At 41.6% G+C, this 23105-nt stretch overlaps 1 protein-coding gene and 1 long non-coding RNA gene across 3 annotated transcripts in view; one reads left to right on the top strand and one right to left on the bottom strand.

Moving 5' to 3' along the window:
* Window positions 1-10253, top strand: part of SDC2 (syndecan 2) — a 179635-nt gene extending 169382 nt beyond the window's left edge. For both annotated transcript variants that reach the window (XM_068237699.1, XM_068237700.1), the window contains exon 5: window positions 5208-10253. In XM_068237699.1, coding sequence (XP_068093800.1) covers window positions 5208-5371 — 164 coding nt within the window. In that variant the 3' untranslated portion in view covers window positions 5372-10253. The remainder of the gene's footprint in view (window positions 1-5207) is intronic.
* The window catches only part of LOC137519063 (uncharacterized), a 108476-nt gene that overhangs the window by 22478 nt on the left and 62893 nt on the right, over window positions 1-23105 (bottom strand). The gene's annotated exons all lie outside the window — the stretch shown is intronic.

Here is a 23105-nt window from a genome sequence, read left to right as displayed (position 1 = left end):
GCAGCTTAAAAAAGCCTGCTATTTATTGTTATAATTTAGAAAATAGATTTTATTTCTGAAATCTTGTATTTTTAATTTGGGTCCACTTTAGCTGCAGACCCTGAACAAGCATGCAGATCAGGTGTTTGACTGCACTGGATTAGCCCCATACTTGTTTCATGTGAGTGATTCAGAAACTACTGCAGCCAAAGAGATCAGGGTGATGACATTTCCCATGATGCAACAAGGCTCCCACAGTGTGATAACAGCTGTTTCCAACTGCCAAAAATGCAACATCTCTTTCCACAGACATTACCTACCAGCAGTAAAGATGTCCCCACGCGAAAAATGTCAGAATGTAAATCAGGGAGAGGAAAGATTTCACAATGGGCAAACATTTACTAAAGCCTTTTTAAATAATTTGTTGTAAAAATTAAGCACTTTTTTTTCATTATTATATTTTCACTGGAGTTCCTCTTTAAGTTGTCTACAGCCCATCCCCAAGCATAGCACTAAATACAAAATAGACTACATTATATGCAGGCTTAGTAAGCATAATGCATTAAGAGAACTATTTTGTCAAACGAGGCTTCTACAGCTAAAAATCAGGGTTTAAAATGTGTTCATGTTACCTGAAACCGCTCAGCTGAATTAAAGCTGTAGTACAGTGTAAAAACAAAAACCAAGCAGTTGAAAACGGTTTCACAAAAAAATTGTAGTTGGAACAACAGGGGTCCCAGAATCTGCTATAATAGATGTGTGCAGAGGGTGGGCCACATCAGATGTGACAACCCCATTGGTCATGGGTGAAGAAAAACATTTTTTTTTGGTATTTGGGTCTAGGACAACTGAGATTCCCATCTTATCATGGAGGAAAGCTACTAGGAGTTGGACTTCTAAGTGCCGGCTTCATATGTTTTGAGGTGTAGCTCTTGTGTCCTCTAGAGCTTTATCTTTTCCCTGTAGAGTGAATGAGACACTAGTGTCCATACAACTGCCCAAATAAAGTTGTAATGAGTACTGGGAGGGATCTCCAGGGGGCTCCAATTTCAAGTATAAAGGCCCATACAAGCTGCATAAAATTTGCATCAACTTGGAATTATCTTATTGACCATCCATGAACAACCGTATCATTATGCAGACCTTCAGATGTTTGATTTCCAAACATTATTTTATACTTCATACCCAACGCCACCCAAACTTGTATTTTATTTTTGGAGAGTTTGGTGTCCCCCATTTATGGGAATCTTTCTCACTTCCTATCCAGACAGGAAGTGGGGCAAACGCCATAATGAAGAAAATCTCTTCTTGTGAAGTCAGGAACAATTAGAACTTCTATCCAATTTTTACTGTTACTGTACTTGCTTACTTCTCTAAATGTAATTTTGCCTTCTTAAAACAGAAGGTACTTATGATAATTCAGCTTAAAGAGAATCTGTACTCTAAAATTTTTACAGCAAAAAGCATACCATTCTATTCATTATGTTCTCCTGGGTCCCTCTGTGCTGTTTCTGCCTCTCCCTGCTGCAATCCTGGCTTGTAAATGCCAGTTTTAGGCAGTGTTTACAAACAAACTAACCAGCTTGTGATAGGCTCACATAAGCAGAGTGTGTGAGTCATACAGAGCCTGCAGGGGGCCTGCAGAGGGTGTGTATCGCTACTATCCAATCACAAGCAACCCTGCACATTCCACACATTCCAGCCTAGCCCGACAGAGCCGACAGAAGAAAACAGATTAGATCATATAACAGAGATAACACAGCCACTGTGCAATTAGGAAAGGCTGCAGTAAGCCAGAGCACATTAGAACAGGCAAAGGAACTTATAGGATAGAAGAACTAAGGCTGAACATTTTTGTTACAGAGTCTCTTTAAAGTGAGCAACCATGAATATGCAAATCATCTCTTTATCTTTATGCCCTTGAAAACCAGGCTATGGATCCAGAGCCACTAGTGTGTAGTAAACCTATAGCTAATACATTTTACAGAGTCATACCATATCAATCAATCCAATAAATAATAATATACGTATAGCTTGTTTTGGACTTTTTGGTCCTCAGTTCATGGTATGGATTGATAAGGCTCTATGGGCCTTGGACCAGTAGATGTAGTCCCCGGTTACATAGTTACATAGTTATTTTGGTTGAAAAAAGACATACGTCCATCGAGTTCAACCAGTATAAAGTACAACTCCAGCCTGCTTCCTCACATATCCCTGTTGATCAAGAGGAAGGCGAAAAAACTCTTACGAGGCATGGTCCAATTAGCCCCTAAAGGGAAAAATTCCTTCCCGACTCCAGATGGCAATCAGATAAAATCCCTGGATCAACATCATTAGGCATTACCTAGTAATTGTAGCCATGGATGTCTTTCAACGCAAGGAAAGCATCTAAGCCCCCTTTAAATGCAGGTAAAGAGTTTGCCATAACGACTTCCTGTGGCAATGCATTCCACACCTTAATCACTCTTACTGTAAAGAACCCTTTCCTAAATAAATGGCTAAAACGTTTTTCCTCAATGCGCAGATCATGTCCTCTAGTCCTTTGAGAAGGCCTAGGGACAAAAAGCTCATCCGCCAAGCTATTATATTGCCCTCTGATGTATTTATACATGTTAATTAGATCCCCTCTAAGGCGTCTTTTCTCTAGACTAAATAAACCCAGTTTATCTAACCTTTCTTGATAAGTGAGACCTTCCATCCCACGTATCAATTTTGTAGCTCGTCTCTGCACCTGCTCTAAAACTGCAATATCTTTTTTGTAATGTGGTGCCCAGAACTGAATTCCATATTCCAGATGTGGCCTTACTAGAGAGTTAAACAGGGGCAATATTATGCTAGCATCTCAAGTTTTTATTTCCCTTTTAATGCATCCCAAAATTTTGTTAGCTTTAGCTGCAGCTGCTTGGCATTGAGTACGATTATTTAACTTGTTGTCAATGAGTACTCCAAGTTTGATGTCCCCAACTGTATCCCATTTATTTTGTATGGTGCTAGACCATTAGTACATCCAAAATGCATGACTTTACATTTGTCAACATTGAATTTCATCTGCCATGTATGTGCCCATATAGCCATCCTATCCAGATCCTGTTGCAATATGACACTATCTTCCTGAGAGTTGATGATTCTGCACAATTTTGTATCATCTGCAAAAATAGCAACATTGCTCACTACTGCATCTACTAGGTCATTAATAAATAAATTGAAGAGCACTGGACCTAGAACAGACCCCTGTGGGACCCCACTGCTAACAGTCTCCCATTTTGAGTACGATCCATTGACCACAACTCTTTGTTTTCTGTCCATTAGCCAGTTCCCTATCCATGAACACAGACTCTTCCCCAGTCCTTGCATCCTCAACTTTTGAACCAGACTTTTGTGGGGAACAGTGTCGAAGGCCTTTGCAAAGTCCAAGTATATCACATCTACAGCATTCCCAATATCCATATTAGCATTCACTACCTCATAAAAGCTGAGCATGTTAGTCAAACAGGGCCTGTCTTTAGTAAACCCATGTTGATGCTGAGAAATAAGATTATTTTCTACTATGAAGTCATGTATAGTATCTCTTAGTAACCCCTCAAATAGTTTGCATACAACTGATGTTAAGCTTACAGGTCTATAATTTCCTGGATCTGATTTTTTGCCCTTCTTAAATAATGGGAAAACGTGGGCTGTACGCCAATCCACTGGGACTCTGCCAGTTGCAAGAGAGTCACAAAAGATAAGATAAAGGGGTTTATCTATAACTGAACTTAATTCCCTTAGGACCCGAGGATGCATGCCATCCGGGCCAGGTGCCTTGTCTATTTTTAATTTATTTAGTCTTGCCTTCACTTCTTCCTGCGTTAAGTATTTAATATTACAATTAGAAGATTGAGACTCTTCCGCCTCTGTAGTTTGCAACAGTGCTGTTTCTTTTGTGAAGACAGAAGCAAAGAAAGCATTTAATAACTCTGCCTTACCTTGGTCATCCACCATTGAGTTCCCACCCTCATCCTTTAGGAGTCCTATACAGTCAGGCTAGATTCACAGTGGGACGTTGCGTTTTGATGCCACGTTAAAGTCGCACCGCAAGCTTACAACGCAACGCGCCCAAAAAGTGGCAACGCAGCGTTACCGTCGCATACAGCAGATACAGTAAAAAATACAGGCAATGAAAAGTATGCATCCAAGTCATTACTGAGCATGTGCAAACAGTCCAACGCAGCTAATAACGTGTATAACGCACTGCATGCAGTACTTTTACTTAACGTGCAGCGTTAGTCACTAACGTAACGTGTGCACTGTGAACGGGGCATTGATTTTCCATTGCAGTGAGTTATTCTGCGTTAAATGCTGTTTTAACGTGCGACTTTAACGTCCCACTGTGAACTTAGCCTGAACCTTTCTTTTTTTAGAGTTAATGTACTTGTAAAACTTTTTTGGGTTAGATTTGATATCCTTAGCGATTTGTTTTTCAGCTTCAATCTTTGCCTGCCTAATTTCTTTTTCACAACGAGATGTGGACTGTAGGTTTGTTCTTAACCTGAATCTGTTCTTAAGTCGGAACATTGTGCCGTCTCTGTCCCCTGTGCCTCCAGTGTCCCCCTCTGTCACCTCTGCCCTTTGTACCGGTTTATAAGCCATTATTTCTTTGATTTTTTTTAATCGATTTTCCCAAAAACTAAAAGTCCAATTTGAAAAAAAAAATAAAAAATGTTTGACTTGTTCTCATGGAAACACAGAATCCATGCCGTTCGTATCAGCGGGTCGTTGTAAGTCGGGGGCTACCTGTACTAAAGAAAGTGTTTCTGGGACACAATTGCTTACTTCCCTAGTGAAACCAGGTGATATATTTATACACCTTGTCAATAAAATGCCATTTGCACCACCAGCAAATGAGCAAATAAAAAACACCAGCAAACGAGTCAATAATTTTGACAGTACTTTTTCACTAATTTTTTGATACTGTGTAAGTTGTAAAGTGCTGAAAAGTTATTTTAAAAAGGAGTTGAAAAATGATCTTCAATGAGAAAAAGTAAAGTGCACATGGGCCCGTGTTTTTAAATTTGAGCACAAGCGCATCACAGTAACAGGAAGTAGGAGGAGACCTCCCCACTAAGTCCTTAGACAGTAGTACCGACCTGTCAGTTTCTTACATCTTCCCACTCTCCAAAACTAAAATCATGGGCTTTTCATTCGCCAAAACTCTCAGGTCTAACCATATATCTCCTTTTGTCTTGCAGCGGTTATTGCTGGTGGGGGCATCGGCTTCCTTTTTGCTGTTTTCCTTATCCTGCTGCTGGTTTATCGCATGAGGAAGAAGGACGAAGGCAGCTATGACCTGGGAGAACGAAAACCATCCAGCGCCGTCTACCAAAAGGCACCTACAAAAGAGTTTTACGCGTAAAACTCCTACCTAGTGACTCTTTTTCGAGATCACAGAACTTTTTTGTTTTTCTTTTAAATAAAGCTTTTGCATAGAGTAAAGATTTCTTTTCTTTTTTTTTTTTTTTTTCTTTTTTTTTCCTTGTTCTTTAAAGAGCCTCGGAGGCAACTTATGATATGAAAAAAAAATCCCATTGTATTTAAGAAAAAAAAAACTTTTCATGTATTCCTTAAAATCAAAAAAGTACAAAAAAAATCATTGTTGAGTGAGTAGCAGTGGCAAAGTATTATTTTATATGACCATTGGTATTCACCAAAATGTTTCATATCTTTATGCAGAAACGTACAGGATGATAAAGAAAAACGTAAGGACAAACGGTTGCTTTCAAACTTCGGGTCTATGAAAGGTTGTTTAAATATTTTTAGCATGTCTCAGATCGCTCAAATTTTTAGTTTTATTTCATTAATTTATCTGTTTCCAAACAAATGCCTTTAGTAGTTGTCATATGGTGCAATTGTCCTAGGGTAACTCAGATATACAGTATATTAGTGTAAATGTACTTTTTCTTTTCTTTTTTTCTTTTTTTTTTTTCTATGTAAACTTAAAATTTGTATAAATCTGTCTGATATTCATTTTTTTTTTTTAATTTTTACTCTACCGCTCTGTTTTTTAAATGTACTTTTTAAGAGATATATCCTGACTGATGTATCAAATTAAAATAAGAAATCTCTATTTACTAGCTGTTACTTCGTAAGCTAATCTTGTTTTAAAGGTGCATCCCCTCTTAAGTGCGATTTCACATTTTTAAGGATTTTAAAGGCTCATGTCACTGAATATAGAAGCTTATTTTAGAAATAATTCAGGGGCGTTTCTTAATTGATGATAATTGCTGCTCTATTTTTCATGTGTCTGCTGCGGGCACAATTTTTTATACAGTTAGAAATGCGCAACGAGCTGGGTTGAAATAAAGAGAGGTCATCACAGCCACGCCTCCTGAACTATTAAAGACTTGCCAGTGATACAATGTAAAGTCAAAGGGTAATGAAGAGAAACAAACAAGCTAGAATGTTTTTCGTTATCACATCAAATAACATTTCATACTGAATTTTCAGTGTTGGGTTTTATTACCCATTAACTTTGGTGGATCCCGTAATTTGTGTAGCAGAGATTTGATTAGCTCTTTGCCTCAATGCATCTTCACATTATAAAAGACATTATTGGCCTTTGGTTTAAATTGAAAAAACTTTTCAGTAGGTGCAGTAAAAGCAGAAATTTATCTTAGCCTGCAGTTTTTTTTTGTTGTTGTTTTTTTCTTTTGAATGATTTATTCCACCCAATTTGGTTATATCAAATTAGGACTAAAGACGGCAAGTTCTTTCTACCACAGTCATCTCCATTTTGTTTTTATTACATATACAGCATAATTTTGATACCTTGATTCTTGCCTTCAACCCTTAGCAGAAATCTATCCTTGGAGTCCATAAAGCCAAAACTAGACATTAACAGGATCCTCTTTTAATAAAAAGTTATTACTTGTAGAGTTTTTCTTTTCTTTCAACACGCTCTTCGAGCCCCATGTAAGCCGGTGCCTAGCCCCGCGCCCTTGCACATAAGTTCCATGGTACTCTGCATTGGAAATAGTGTGTCATGGAAACGCCACAGCATGTCTCTGCAAGAGGGTGGGGCTAAGTGCTGAAGGAGGGGCCATTTTTATATTTCTGTAACCTAGAACACCTACAGTTCCGATACTGCAGACCATAAATAGGGATTCCCAAGTGTATTTTGTTCTGCAGAGGAAATCCAATATAGAATCCTCTCACTGCTATCCTATGATAGATCAGGGTCTTGCTTTTATATAATGGAGAATGCATCTTAAAGACAATTCAGTCTCTAATAAATGGTATTGTGATATATATTTTTGTGATATTTACTCTGCATATTACTTCATTGTCCCATAAATGGGATCCCTATAGATAGAGGGATACTCCGTAGCAGGCAATTCGAATTAGTCACTTATGGGTTTCACTTCAGAAAACCGAAAGTTTGGCTGCTATGACTTGCTGCTTTTACATATAAACTAAACCAGTTTCCAGCTATCCTGAATGAACAGGAACTGATGTATAGTTGCTGTTGGCCACACCCATTTCCTTCCTTTGTCGCAGTTCAGTGACATCACCGCAGTGCAGAGAGCGGATGCACCTTTAAGACCTCCGTTACAGGAGAAGGCCAGTAACACCTTACCTACAATGAAGTGCTGGTGGCTCTGTTTACATAACAGATAAAATACATTGTAGCCAGGTTACGATGGTGAGCTTTATTTTTCAAAGTGTTTAAAAGAACTGAGGTTACTGCCCCTAGCAACCAATCAAATTTTATATTTCTAGAAGAGCGTAGAGTGTTAAGTCTAGGGGCGTTACACTGGTGTTCTTTTCCTGGACACTGACTAATGAGGCCCAAAAGAGGAGTCTCTCTAGCTGACAGAGTGCACTGAGTTTTGCAGTGCACCGATTTCTGGAGAATTACAAGTTGCTTTGTGCTGGTATAGCTTGTCACAAGCTTAAAGTAAACCTGTCACCCATGTGACCATTCTGTAGAGAGCACAAGCAGCTAGGGTTGATTGTCTACAGTCTTCTGTGAGATCTTGGGCATCCTTATACCTGGTGAGCTCTAACACGCAAATACCAACTTTCTGGGTAAAAGTTATGCTAAGCCCCACTCCTCCCACCTCCCAGAACTTACTATTGGTCAGCGAGGTTGCCCATTAGAATGATATGCTAATTGAAAGGTGGAGGGCCTAGAATGGTTTTCCCTTTTAAAGTCAGTATTTGCATGTTATGCTGCCTCTGGGATCTTGGAGCACTCAAACAGGAAGCTAAAATGGCATACTTTGGTGACGGGCCTGCATTAAAGGACAGCTCCAGACTAAACAGAATTTTTCAAACTTGGTGTAGTGAGGCAGGGTTCTATCCCACAGTCACTCTTCACTATGCTATGGAACCAAATGGAAAGATATACTAACCACAGAGATCAGAATTAGACCATAGATTTTAATATTGTTTTTGGTAAGTAGCTTTTGGTTATCCCCATATAATGTATCCTCAAGAGCATTGTTGGCTGACATTCATTTCGTATATCCCTCCTTATGAAAATAGTGCTTTACCCCCCCCCCCCCCCCCTCCATCACATACAGAAAACCATATTGGTGCCTAATTACCAATTATTTGAGTCTGAAATGCTGACAACCTTGGAGACTGAAGGGTAGAGATTTTCTTTTTTTTTTTAGCTCCATTCTTGATGATCATAAATATGTAGTGAATTCCCACTGTGGTGACCGTAGCTAAGCTGCAATGTTAATTGTAGGTTGCTATGAAGGTGTGGAGACAGAGGAAGAATGCTCAAAAGTCCTGGACAGAAGTAAAGTTCTCAAGGTGACATGAACCCTCCCTCAACTATCAGTTGAAATTGTCTTAGGAGCTGCTGTTTTGAAGTATCAGTACACCTAAAACCGATATCTTAGTTTCTTGTTAAACATTGTAAGACTATATCACCCAGTGGCTTCCTGTTATTCACAAGGCTTTGGTCGGTGAGATTTTCACTCCCAAATTCCTGTCTCTGCCAAACTGCCACAGCCAGCATAAGGAAAGCTTGCTACTCCTGTGGAGTTCTATTTTTCATGTTAAATAATGTTCAGACAGGAGAGACCCCTACTCATGTCACATGTACACTGTGACTCAGTGCTGAGAGTGGGATCAAAAACAGGATATCTTGCCACTGAAACCTTCCGGAGATCTAAGAAGCCACCAGAACATATAACTTTACATTGTTTTGAAGTACCTGATTTGGGTTCACAAACCGTAAAGAAATATTTGGCTCTCTAGCCTACATGGAACTATATGCCTGCTTGCATGTTTGGACTTCCAAGATCCTTTTTTTTTTTTTTTTTGAGCCCACCGTTCCTGCAAAGAACAATCTTTTTCTTGTGGCCATGCTCCCAACCGTATACAAGCTCACCTATACAGGGCATGCATGAGTTATGTCACGGATTAGTCTCTCTTGCCGTTCGCGCCACTCTCCCGTCACTGCAGCCCACTTGCTCTGCTGTGGGTATGACAGCAGAACTCTGTGAGCCGGTCAGGAGGCGATTTTGTTGGCCTTGTCATAGCGGCGGGAGAGCAGCATGATCGGCAGTGGCATGCGGCGTGATAATTGAAATCTACACCCTGGCAGCGATAACCGCTCCAAAACCGGGTGTAGATTTCAATGACCATGGTCCGGAACCGGTTAAAAGTAAGACGTAAGCCTGTAAGACACACTGGGCTCACTCTCTGTACTTTACTAGAGTTGCTTTTAATGCAGCAGGGTCACTTCCTGGGAGTCACACTTGACCCGCTTCCCTGCAGTCCTCTTACATGAATTCAAAAACCTTCAGGTCAAAAAGTTTTGGCCTCATTTTTTTATACATGTGGCAGAGCTGAAGGTACAACATGAGTGGAGAGCCAAAGCTTTCTATGGATGCCTGGACTGTATGACACAACCAAATCCAAAGATCAGAACAGTATTCTGACAAACTATATGGCCACGTTACAAACTCATTTCTGTTTTGTTTTTTTCTTAATTTTTATTTTTCTCCAAAGGTACGAGTAAGTTTGAAGAGCAGGTTTTTGTTTTCCTCCTCCATGCATTTAAGTTGTAAAAGTCTTTTTAAGCCTTTGAAGTGCCTATGATTCCATGTAAATTGTTTCAGACTGTGTTACAGAGTGTATGACAGTAAACAAACAAATGTTGGTATTTTATAAGCACAGAAAAAAAAAATCTAATGGTAATTTTGTAGTCTTACATTCAATAGACCTAAAATGTAACTTGGGAACATAAACACTACTAAATAAAAAAACATGTGGCCTGATTGCGGCTATTTACGTGTCTTTATTTCTCATCCTACTTTTGTGGTAATGACAAGTCTGGATTATAGTGTTTACAGGCTGTGTCATAAAAAAAACGTAGGCAAGGGACATGAAATCAAAGGTTGATTATGAAATATAGTCTTTTGTGTTGTTCTGTTGCTGTATTACATTGTCTAGAAATGAGTACGAGGTTTGCGGTGATGACATTGAACAAGAATAATATCCTCATTGGACAGAAGTATGCTTCTTTTATAACTTTTTTTTGTGCAGCAGAGACACATTAAAAAAAAATTAAAATACTCCCCTTGTCACTTGCTCAAAGATTGTTCCTGAGAGAAAGCTTAAAGTGAATCAAGCACCATTTTTTAGCACACATGGCATCTCAATGGCACATTAAAATGCATGTCAATACTAATAATAAAAACTATTTTAACTCTTGTTTTTACATTTAAAAGTTTAGCAGAGGTTTTTATTACCCTACTTCCGGGGCCTGTCTGACCTCAGAAATTTTAGTCAGATCAGGACTGATATAATTATTTGATTGCACTCATTAGCAGAAAGCAAACAAAAGCTTTCATCAGCAGGGGGTGGGTAGATAGGACACTGTGCTTTAAAGAGTTTAGAAAAGTCAGAGATGCTATCTTCAGTGATACTCTCCGGATTAAATTCGGATGAAATCCAAATGAGTTTCATTTGGATTTTTTCTTTCTAATTAGTGCACCTGTCGGGGGGAGGGGGTGGGGGTTACATTTACCCAACAGTTGTCTTGTTTAACCTTCCCACGGCTGCAGTCATGTGACTACAAACACGTCCTCCTTCCGGGTTGAAGGAGGAAGCATAGTAGTCATGTGATGCAGCTTGAAACGCAGCGTGGGATGGGTTGGGTTAAACAAGATGGCTGCTGGGTAAGTTTAGCCCCCCCCCCCCCTGCACACACCTGCTTAGGTGCACTAATTAGGAGGATGGAATTCAAATGAAACTCATTCGGATTTCATCCATTGCTCATCCCTGTCTATCTTCAAACCTTCCCCTGGATAAATGGGCAGCTAGAAGGGAAATGGGCAACATGGCAGCTCCTATAGCTATTAGAAACCAGGAAAAAAAGTGTTGCTTTGTTCTCTTTAACCCTCCTGGCGGTCTATTAAAAACCGCCAGGGGGCAGCGCAGCAGTTTTTAAATTGTTTTTTTCAAATCATGTAGCGAGCCTAGGGCTAGCTACATGATAGTTGCTGTGCAGCGGCATCCCCCCGCCCGCTTCGATCGCCTCCGGCGATCTCCGGTCAGGAGATCCTGTTCAAAGAATGGGATTTCCTGGAGGGCTTCCCTCGTCGCCATGGCGACGGGCGGGATGACGTCACCGACGTCGTGACGTCATTGGGAGTCCCAATCCACCCCTCAGCGCTGCCTGGAACTAATTGGCCAGGCAGTGCACGGGGTCTGGGGGGGGGGGTTAATTGGCACGGAGTGGCGGTGATCGGAGTGCACACGCAGCTAGCAAAGTGCAGGGCCTGAGAAATCCTCCTGCGCGGCTTACCCCGAACTACGTTCATGAAGGTTAAGGGGCCATGGAATGTATTGGTTCTATGTACATGTGCTGATATTGTTGACCATATATGTTGTGGCTGTGGTGTACAGGGATGCTCAAATTCGGCTTCGGGAGATATCCGGATTTTTGCTATCCGGATATCTCCCAGTAATGCTGTGTGGGCTGGGCGGGGGGGTCAAGCTTACCTCTCTGACGTCTTGTTTGTCCGTCCCTCGGCGCCTCCCACGATGCGCTCCATGCGCGTCACGTGATTACAAACACTTCCTCCTTCCGGGTTGAAGGAGGAAGTGTTTGTAATCAGGTGACCGCCGCTTGGAGCGCATCGTGGGAGGCGCCGAGGGACGACCGAAGAAGACATCAGAGAGGTAAGCTTGACCCCCCCGCCCAGCCCGCACAGCATTACTGGGAGATATCCGGATAGCAAAAATCCGGATATCTCCCGAAGCCGAATTTGAGCATCCCTGGTGGTGTAGTGTGACCTCACAGGCCTAAGTGGAACCACCGTGCCTGAGCGGTACTTTTTTGTTTAATATGTTAAGACAGTGGTATAGCAACTGAAGATGCAGAGCTTGTGATCTGAGAGGCCCACACGGGGCATAATGGGGAAAGGGCATTGGGAAATCCTAGTAGAATATCAATACTGCTATTATTCTACTTACGCTTTATCAAACCACTTCTCACACTGACCCTCCCTCTACCTTCTCAATTCACTGATTGTCCCCCTAGCTCAGGCATGGGCAAACTTGGCCCTCCAGCTGCTATGGAACTACAAGTCCCACAATGCATTGCAGGAGTCTGACAGCCACAGCCATGACTCATAAAGGCAAATGCATTGTGGGACTTGTAGTTCCGTAACAGCTGGAGGGCCAAGTTTTCCCATGCTTGCCCTAGCTACTCATAAAACTAATCCGTCTACTACCCTGCGCCTAACACTGCCCATCCCTTTCTGCACATAACCCCCCGCCAGCTATAAGCCCGGTACCCAAATTATACACCGGGCAGCAATATAGACGTAATTGGTGGAGGACAAATTACCTGGCTCACCACATGGGGAGGTTAAAGTGTGATGAAACTCCATATTAAAGGTGCACTACAGCGAAATATAAGGTTTTGGGATTTTCCTATTAAGTTTCTATTAGAGCAACACATATTCGACAGTGCTTTGGTTTACAAAATTACATTACAAATCTAATATGTGGGGCTCTTTCTAATAGAAACCTGCTATTAAGGAAATCCCAAGAGCTTATATTTCGTTGTAGTGCCCCTTTAACCACTTGACCACTGAGGGGTTTTGTCCCCTTTAGGACTAGAGCAGCAATTTTCACCTGTCAGTGCTCCTCCCTTATTTTGCCAATAACTTAATCACAACTAATCACAACATGTTCTATATCTTGTTTTTTGTTTTGTTTTTGCCACCAATTATGCTTTCTTTGGGAGGTACATTATGCTAAGAATGATTTTATTCTAAACTCATTTTAATTGGAATAATAAGAAAAAAAAAGTAATTCTCTGTTTTCGCCCATTATAGTGTTAAAATAAAACATTCTACTGTGGCTAAAACCCACACATTTTATTTGCCCCTTTGTCCCGGTTATTGCAACGTTTAACATTTTTCCCTAGTACAGCGTATGGTAACAATATTTGGAAATAAAGGTGCATTTTTTCAATTTTGCGTCCCATCACTATTTATAAGCCTGCAAATTAAAAGACAACCGTAATATACCCCCTTAAAATAATTATTTTAAAAAGTTCAGTCCCTAAGGCAACTATTTATGTATTTTTTTTTTTTATTAAATGTTTTTTGATGTAGTTTTACTATTTGGCCTCAAGATGTCCTTAGTCATTATTTCCGATTCACGTACATAAGGACGTGAATTGGAAGTAATGCGTGCACTGTTACAACCGGAAGATACAATGAATGCAGGCCTCTCATAGACGCTGACGTTCATTGAATCGGGAACTGCGTTTCCATTCATTCATGTCCCCGCTAACCGGCGGTAATGAAAGTGCGCGTGGCGGCCGCCCGCTCCCATTGACTAACTTTCACGTCCCTGGGACTTCATATGAATTGTTTTCCAGGATGTGATTATACTGCACCTGGTGCAGTAAGAAGTTAACTGAAAAAAAATTAATTTAATAATCTAATAATTATTTATTTAGCTATCCTATCTGGTTGTTTTTAGTGTTCACTGTCAGATTTAAGATAAATGTGATATGAAAAAAGAAAACACAATTCCTGCTGGTTTCAATTTCTACTGTGATGCCAAAAGTGACATCACTTCTGCCCCTTTTCTTTTTAAGCCCAGCTTAGTGTTAATTTACCTTTTTTTAAATTAGCAATGACACTGTGCCCAGTGGGGAATTAAACTTCAGGAATCAATTTCAGCTGTTGTGAAACAGGCCTTCCCAATAAAAACCTTCACCAGCTGCATCTAGTACAAAATACTGCCGCAAAGCTGTTGACAAGCCAACCCTGCTATTGCCACAGAACACTGATCCTTTTATCACTCCGCTGGCTTCCTGTAAAATGGAGAATACTCTTCAAAATTGTCCTACTATGACTCATATCTCTATACAACTTAAAGGACAACTGTAGCGAGAGGGATATGGAGGTTGCCATATTTGTTTCCTTGTAACCACTTCAGAACCATAGGCGTACACCCCCTTAGCAACCAGGCTACTTTTTTTTTTATTACAATTTAGGCCAATGCAGCTCTAGTAACTCGCTGCAGGGCCGTACAACTCTGCACGTAAGTGATTCCGTTACCCCCCCCCCCCCTGCATTGTTTCTTTATTTTTCAGGGGGACAGCTGTGTCACACGGTTGTCCCCAGTACATCGCTGCAGTGGATCACAGAGCTGTACAATGTAAATAGCTGGGAGTGGAGCAGAACTCAGCACGCAATCTCCTGAAAAAACCCACACCTGGACTTCACGCCAATTGCCGTTGTGCAGTCCTGGGGCTGCCGCTGCATCTACGACAATCGTGGAGCGGTCGGCAAGTGGTTAAACAATACCAGTTGCCTGGCTATCCTGCTGGTCTATTTGACTGCAGTTGTGCCTGAATAACACCAGAAAAAAGCATACAGTTATTCTTGTCAGATCTGACGATGTCAGAAACACTCGATCTGCTGCATGCTAGTTCAGGGTCTATGGCTAAAAGTATTAGAGGCAGAGGATCAGCAGGACAGCCAGGTAACTGGTATTGCTTAAAAGGAAATACATATGGCAGCCTCCATATACCTTTGGCTTCAGTTGTCTTTTAAGCCCTGGAAAACCAAAGTATTTGTTGCAACTGCATCACACCTCTCATAACTTCAGATCAACAAGCTCTAATTACTTGACCACTACCAGAGTACAACTCAAAACATTTGGAGCCAGAGCCTTCTGTCATGTTGCCCCTACCCTTTGGAAGACCTTGCCACACCCAATCAAGACAGTTCCAACCCTTGAGACATTTAAATCAAAGCTGAAAAGCCTGTTTAGTCTGGCATTTATGATCACATAACTTTCTCCTGTAACGCATTCCAAACCACAACTGTACTTAGACAAGTCTATATGCTTTGAGCCGCTGGGAGTCACCCCCCCCCCCCCCCCCAAAATTCCTCCAACCCATTACATGCCTCTTTGGGTCATATTGGATGATCAACCTTTTCTATGGAGCCTAATGACAGTATTGCCTTGAATCCATTTATACATGATCTTTCATAAAACCAGACTAGTAAAATCCTATCTATTTACAGTAGACTTATATTCCTTTCCTTCTTGGTGAACAGCTTCAATAATTGTCTTTAGGAGGTCCTTGTGAATAAATATATATATATTATTATTATTATTTATTGTATTTATAAAGCGCCAACAAATTGCGCAGCGCTGCACAATAGATAAAAGGGGTAACATACAAGGTAGGACATACAGGAAACTCGCAACAAAACAAGATCATGCAAATGATTTGATAATACAGTGTCATAGGTCAAAATAGAGATTGTTCTAGTCCACAAAAGGGGTGATTGTCAGTAAGATTGCATAATCAAGCTGGAAACACTTATGCTGGGAATACACGTTTCGTTTTTGCCTTCGTTTCGATTGTGCCTTTTGTCCTTTTCGATCCCGAAATAATCGATCGTACGGTTAATATCACCACCCACGGTTTCGTTTTTTTTTTTCGATTCTGATGGTTTCGTTTTTCCAATGATCGAAGGCTGCAAAGAAACGAAACGTAGTACAGGGACGGACGGCATAAACGAATATATAATCGATCTGAACAGCCATCAAGCCTACCAATGGTTCGATTAGATGGATAAAGAGAGATAATATCAAACATGTTCGATCACTAGTCGTTCGTTTTTGGGGTCTATTAATCGAAACTATAATGAGATTATGACTATTTTCACATACGTTTTCAACACTCGATTCGTTTACCAAACGAATCGAAGGCTAAAACGAAGGCAAAAACGAAACGTGTATTCCCAGCATAAGGGAGAGGGCCCTGTCAGAGGCTTACAATCTAAAGGGTGGGGGTGGAGACAATAGGTGTATCTGTTGAGAGGGTGTCTAACAGAACATATTATGGTGCTGGTGTAGGGGGGTATGCGAGCATGAAAGGGTGAGTCTTGAGAGCGTGTGTGAAGATATTAAAGGTGGGGGCGAGTCTGGTGGCTGGTGGGAGCGAGTTCCAGAGAGCAGCTTATTGCGGGTGGACCTGACATTCCAGAAGCCACAGGAAACAGGGAGCGAGTGCCTAGAGGTAGGATGGATAGGAATAATGTTATGCCGAGGGAGTGTGTGGGTAGAGTGTGGGGGGGAGGGAAGGTAGGCGCATGGGGGTTGAGGGCCAAAAGGGAGTCTAAAGACAGAAGGGGAGAGGGTACGGGGAAACAAAAGGGGGACAAGGTGTAGAAGGAGGTGGAGGTAGAGCATGTGGTGATGGGGGATAGCAAGATGGGGAGGGAGATAGCTGGGAAATGGTGGAGGGCTCAGGGAGTTAATAGGAGGGAAGGGGTACATTTTGCACTGAAGGGATAAGGTAGGATGGGGTGTGGAAGGTGGAAGCATAGACAGGGGGACAGCAGTTAGACCAAGATGAGATAATTGTCACCAATGATGTGGCTGAAGGGGTTCAGCAAAGTTGCATCAATAATAAATCTGGTATATATATAAAACATTCTTTTTAAGCCAAGCCTTCCTACATAGAATATTGTACTCTGATTTTCCATTCAACTGAATTAATAATTCTTCCTGTTCGCAAACTTTGACCAGACATAAATATATCTCATTGGATTATTGCCCTCATTGAATAAAGTAGTGAGAGAGCCGACACAATTTGCACTAAAAATGAAATTGCAGGGATTTGGAGCATTAGCCATTCCTATAGTGAATGAAGGCTAAAAATGCTCTAGAACATACATGTCAAACTCCGGCTCGTGTGCCAAATCTGGCCCTCAGAGCCATTAAATTTGGCCCTCCAGTGGTTTCCTCACTTTGCATTATGTTTGGCCCACTCTAGACCACCAGGGAAGCTATATTGGAGGTGAAGCCCTAGATCAGGGCTTTTCAACCTGTGGTACGCGTACCACCAGTGGTACTTTGCTATTGGCCAGGTGGTACACACTAGGTTTGCCGCCCACTTAATTACCCACCTGCCTCTTGTTCTGGTCCCATCCTGCCTCCACAAAGTTCAGCTCCCCCTTGCTCGCTCTTCACTGTGGCGCCCTGCGGCATACTTCAGCGGTGAGGAGACAGCCAGGCAAATGGTGCACAGTGACTGCAGGTATACTTCATATACAGAAAGTATATGAAGCCTTTGGTGCCTTTAGGCGGCAAAACTGGATGGGGAATGGCAGTTTAGGCACCAAAACCTGACCGTGCCCCAGGCGCAACTTGGTCTAGATCCATCCCTGCCCATATGTTCCCCCTTTTCTTAAAGTGTACCTGTAAGAAAAAAGTGCGCCCCGGGGGTACTTACCTCAAGAGGGGGAAGAAGCCTCTGGATCCTAAAGAAGCTTCTTGTTGGCGTGAACGCAAGCACAGTAGCGGCTCACCGATTAGGCTCTGGCGGAAACAGCCGGGACTGATCAGGTCCGATCTACTGTGCAGGCAAACTGGTGGTACTTTGCATTTTTAATGCAATAAGTGGTGCAATTAGTGAAAAGGTTGAAAAGCCCTGCCCTAGATCACCAGGGAAGCCATATGGGAAAGAGAGGGGGTAAGCACTATACACTAGAGAACTGTATTCGAGATGGTGGGGGCCATTAGGGAACTTTATAAAGTTGCGAATAGACATTGGTTGGCCCGCGACTAGGTCCCAGTGTTCAATTTCCGCCCACTTTGTATTCAAATTTTACACCCCTGCTTTAGAACCTCTCTGTATGATTTCCCTTTGATAAACAGCTAACGTGCCAGTTTTTCATGCTGCTGCTACAAGATCCAGTTAAGCTGACTGATTTAGCTGGGAACATCTATTGTTTCCTTGTGGCTTAATGCCATCCATCTCCTATGAACTTAAATAAATGAACATGCATAATGTTAAAGCTGGTCATACACTGGTGGATATGGCCAACAGACAGATTCGATCATTATCTGATCAGAGAGGAATATATCTGCTCAAATCCCTCCACACACTGCACACATTTACTACCAATTTCAGCATGAAATCTTTGAAAATCTTTGCCTGCCTGCCTGCTGGGTCTCCCACTAACCCCGCCCCCCAGGCTATGTGGTGTAGCTCAGCAGTCCCGGTCTTTGCTTGCCGAATGCTGTCTCTTTACACCTCTGCTCTGCTGGCTGGCTGCTGTCTCTTCACACCCAAGTGCCAGGGCGCATGTGTGATATAATACATAAACGTTAGGGGCACTGCAGCACATACATTACAGGACCACTAGAGGCCTCTAGCATTAGGGTTGTCACGCAGGCACCCCGAAAGGTGGGGGTTAAAGGATACCCAAAGTGACATGTGACATGATGAGATAGACATGGGTATCTACAGTGTGTAGCACGCAAATAACTATGCTGTGTTCCTTTTTTTTATTTCTCCGCCTGAAAGAGTTAAATATCAGGTATGTAAGTGGCTGACTCAGACAGGAAGTGACTACAATGTGACCCTCACTGATAAGAAATTCCAACTATAAAACACTTTCCTAGCAGAAAATGGCTTCTGCGAGCAGGAAAGATATAGAAAGGGTCAATAGTTCATAGATTTTAGCTCTGGCATGCTTCAATGAATGTGTCATTGAGCAAAAACAATTAACAGTTAAAACTTAAAAAGTAGATTTAAACATAAAATAAAACTGGAATATCTTAAAAAGTCATTTTTAGGAGAAGGACGATAGATACAATAATTTATTGCATTAGTTTGTTTTCGCTTTGGGTGTCCTTTAAGAGAGGAAGAAGCAGGCGAAGGGCAGAGAAGAGAATGGAACTGCGCCATGGACAGGGGAGAGTAGCTTAGGTGGCCATCAAATCAAACGCCACTATAGATGTGCTATAGATTTTTGTCCTGTGAAATTGACTGATTTCGCATTGTCTATCAGGAATCGTTTGCAAGTGCAGGTACGCAAGTGGCAGTTTTTCTCGGAACTAGTAAAAAAGGGCGCACAGGGATAGTGGACAAAAAGGGCGCTGCCATAGACTGCAATGCAAAATATCGGCTATTCGGCGCCCGACAGGAAAAAAGGGCGCACGAGAAATAGCGGTTACAGGGATCGTGTTAACAAAGGTTTTTCGTTTACAGGATAAAGTTTATAACAAATATCGTTTACAAGTTCGTTTAGACTATACTTATTTTTTCGTTTGTAAATTTCGCTTATATGGGTTTTAACTAGTTTTTTCGTTTTAAAAATGCGCTTATAAAACTATAACAACTAAAATTTCGTTTACACTTCTTTTATCATTTAAAATTCGTTTTCATATGTATAATGCTTAAATAACGTTTCTAAAGCTGATTGTATTAGAAATATATCGCTTATGGTATTAACTTTGTTTTTACACTTCTAATGCGTTGATTATAGTTACTAAAATATCGCTTTAAATATTACTGTTATTTTAAGATTTCTACGTGATTTTAAGGCTAGTTATTCTATTACAAATTACTGTTATTTTATGATTTCTACGTGATTTTAAGGCTAGTTATTCTATTACAAATATATAAATTATTTTATTCATGTTATTTGGAGTGAAGTATTTTAAGGATTAAATATATTATTGTTTATATGTGTTTAGCGTGTTTTGTGCAGTGGGGATGGTTAGGTTTAGGCATTACTAGGGGGTCTAGGGGTTAGTGATAGGTACAGGGAGGGTTAGGACCATGGTGGTGGTTAGTTTTAGGCACCACCAGGGGGGTCTTAGGTTTAGGCACCAGAAGGGGGGTCTTAGGTTTAGGCACCACCAGGGGAGTCTTAGGTTTAGGCACCACCAGGGGGGTCTTAGGTTTAGGCACCACCAGGGGGGTCTAGGGGTTAGGGATAGGTACAGGGAGGGTTAGGTATACATACAGTGCAATATACACCACCAGGGGGGTGGTTAGTTTTAGGCACCACCAGGGGAGTCTTAGGTTTAGGCACCACCAGGGGGTCTTAGGTTTAGGCACCACCAGGGGGGTCTTGGGTTTAGGCACCAGAAGGGGAGTCTTAGGTTTAGGCACCAACAGGGGGGTCTTAGGTTTAGGCACCACCAAGGGAGTCTAAGGTTTAGGTACCAACAGGGGGGTCTTAGGTTTAGGCACCACCAGGGGGGTCTTAGGTTTAGGCACCAACAGGGGGGTCTTAGGTTTAGGCACCACCAGGGGAGTCTTAGGTTTAGGCACCAACAGGGGGTCTTAGGTTTAGGCACCACCAAGGGAGTCTTAGGTTTAGGCACCACCAGGGGGGTCTAGGGGTTAGGGATAGGTACAGGGAGGGCTCTGTATGAGAGTAAGGTTAGATATAGTTATAGTACAATATATGTAATATATACAATTTATTACATTATGTGTATTTACACAAAGGGGGGTCTAGGTGTGAGGGATAGGGATAAGGAGAGATATCTGTGACCCTAAAGTTAGGTATAATTGTAGTAAAATACCTGTAAAACCTACCATTCTAGTACTATGCTTAATACAAGTGTAAATATCGTTTTTGCTATAGACGCTATTTGACGTTTCATTTCAGAATTCATTTACTGTTATAGACGGTATTTTGCCATTTCATTTCCGTTTATTTAACGTATTTAGCACTAAATTATCGTTTATAACCTCTTAAACGAAAAATACGGTTTTGCATTCAAACTTATAATTTCGGCTACACCCCGCGCCCTTTTTTGATATACGCGTTTTTCTCCAGTCCGGACCTAACGACTATAGTGTAAGTCTCATTGGAAAGAAAGAATTAGGGCCTATTTACACTTGTGCGCTTTGCAAGCGATTTCAGTATCGCTGAAAAGTGCTAGCGTTTTAAAAAGTGCTTGTTCAGTGTAAAGTCTATGGAAGTGATCTTATTTAAGCGATTTGCTGAAACGCAAACGCGTTGCATGCAGCATTTTCTGAGCGATTAGCGCATCAATGTTAAGTATAGGAGTGCTGCTAAATCGCTATTGAAGCGCTGGGCTGGTCATAGTCAACAGAGTTTTTTCAGCGCTTTTACCCACCAAACCTTACAATTTACCCAGAAAGCTCTTCTTTTTCCTGTGCAGATATCATTTCCTGTTGATGGATATAGCCGATCGCTGTCGGGCCGCTGTACTGCGCAGGCACAAGTCTCCTAGGGCAGTAGAGCAGATCCAACAGAGATCGGCTATTTCCACCTATTTCCGAGCGGAGAGCCACAACAGCGCCCCCGCTGGAGCCAGAAAAATTAAATATTGCACAGCCTGACAAATTGTCGGCTGCATTCCGTGGGCTGCAGCGAGACCGTCTCTTTAAGCTTATACACAGAAAATAAGACTGTGGTATTCTAACAAAGTAATTTTTAGAAGTAGGAGAATAGATACAATTGTTTATCTCATCCATTTATTTTCACAAGTTTGCTTTACAGAGAATCTTGCCTTTACTTCTTGCTTCTCGCACGTATTTCAGTTTGCAGAAGCCTAATTAATTAAAACTCCTTTAAGACACTTCAGAGCTTCTTAGCATTCGATCCTATGGAGAAACTGTCAAGAAGACGACCGACAGAGAATTCTGCGCCATAAAAACCCTCCAACATCAAGTTCAATCTAAACATCCAGGGAAATATATTCTTAATAAATATTATGCCTTCCTTTCAAAGCGTGCATTCCTCATACTGCCAAGACAAAGTCTGCCATGCCTGGCTAACGTCTCATATGTTCTGCTGACAGATGGCTACATTTTTCTCATTCTTTCACAATATGAAAGAAGGAAGTTTAGTTTGATCTTAAATTGTAGCTGCTCGCATACAATGACATTCCTTTGTAGATTGTTGACCTCAGACTTGGCCGAAGCCTTTCCGACCTGAGTGGTATCTGCAGGGTCTGTTCCCAGCATTATGGTAACAGCCGAGGCAGGTTATAGTCAAGGTGAGCCCAAGGTCAAGTTTAAAAGTGTTAATAACAGGACAAGTGTACATCCAAGGCTAGCTTATCATTTCTGTTAACAAATATTCACTATGTCTGTAAAGGTTTACCGCTTTCCAGGCATAGCTAATGGAAGTGCGTTAAATTCATCTCGACTTCTTAAACCACACCTGAACTGAGTACTAGTTCAGACTGGCTGCTTTTTTGGCGCTTTGCTGATGGATGCATTCACACTGCAGCATTTGCGATTGCATGTAGCGCTTTGGCGGCGATCGCGCTGTGATTCTCGTTCTATTGAATGGGAATCACAAGCACAAATCGCTAAATTTTGCCCATGAATCGCGTGCCTGAACTCGATTGCGGGCAAGCGCAGGCAAGCACCAAGTGTGAACCAGCCCTGAGAAGGGATATGGAGGCTGCCTTATTTATTTCCTTTTAGAAAAAGAGAGAACACCAAGAGCCCAGTATAGTGTAGTATGTACTGGTAATGTATAATTGGAAGAGTAATAATATTAATTTAATACTCACAAGCCAGGGTTACCAATTAGGCAACCACTGTTAAAGCAGGTGGGGAGATTGTCCTGACCCCACTCAGGATTAAAGAGTCGCTCTCTGTAGTAGAAAAAGGAAGGGTACAACCCTCCACCAAGGGTGGACGTAGATAATAGGATACCAGAGGCGCTAACAGGATAAAAAACACTAAAAGAACTTAAAAACCATCTTGGTAATAGAGGCGGTAGTGGTGGACTTACCTCCTCCAAGCAGAACATACGACTGGATTTTCAGTCAAAACTATTTTATTGGCTACT

Source organism: Hyperolius riggenbachi, chromosome 5 (genome assembly GCF_040937935.1).
Source record: "Hyperolius riggenbachi isolate aHypRig1 chromosome 5, aHypRig1.pri, whole genome shotgun sequence".
Taxonomy (NCBI): Eukaryota; Metazoa; Chordata; class Amphibia; order Anura; family Hyperoliidae; genus Hyperolius; species Hyperolius riggenbachi.
Note: the sequence above shows the minus strand (reverse complement) of the source record. Positions and strands in the feature narration are given on the sequence as shown.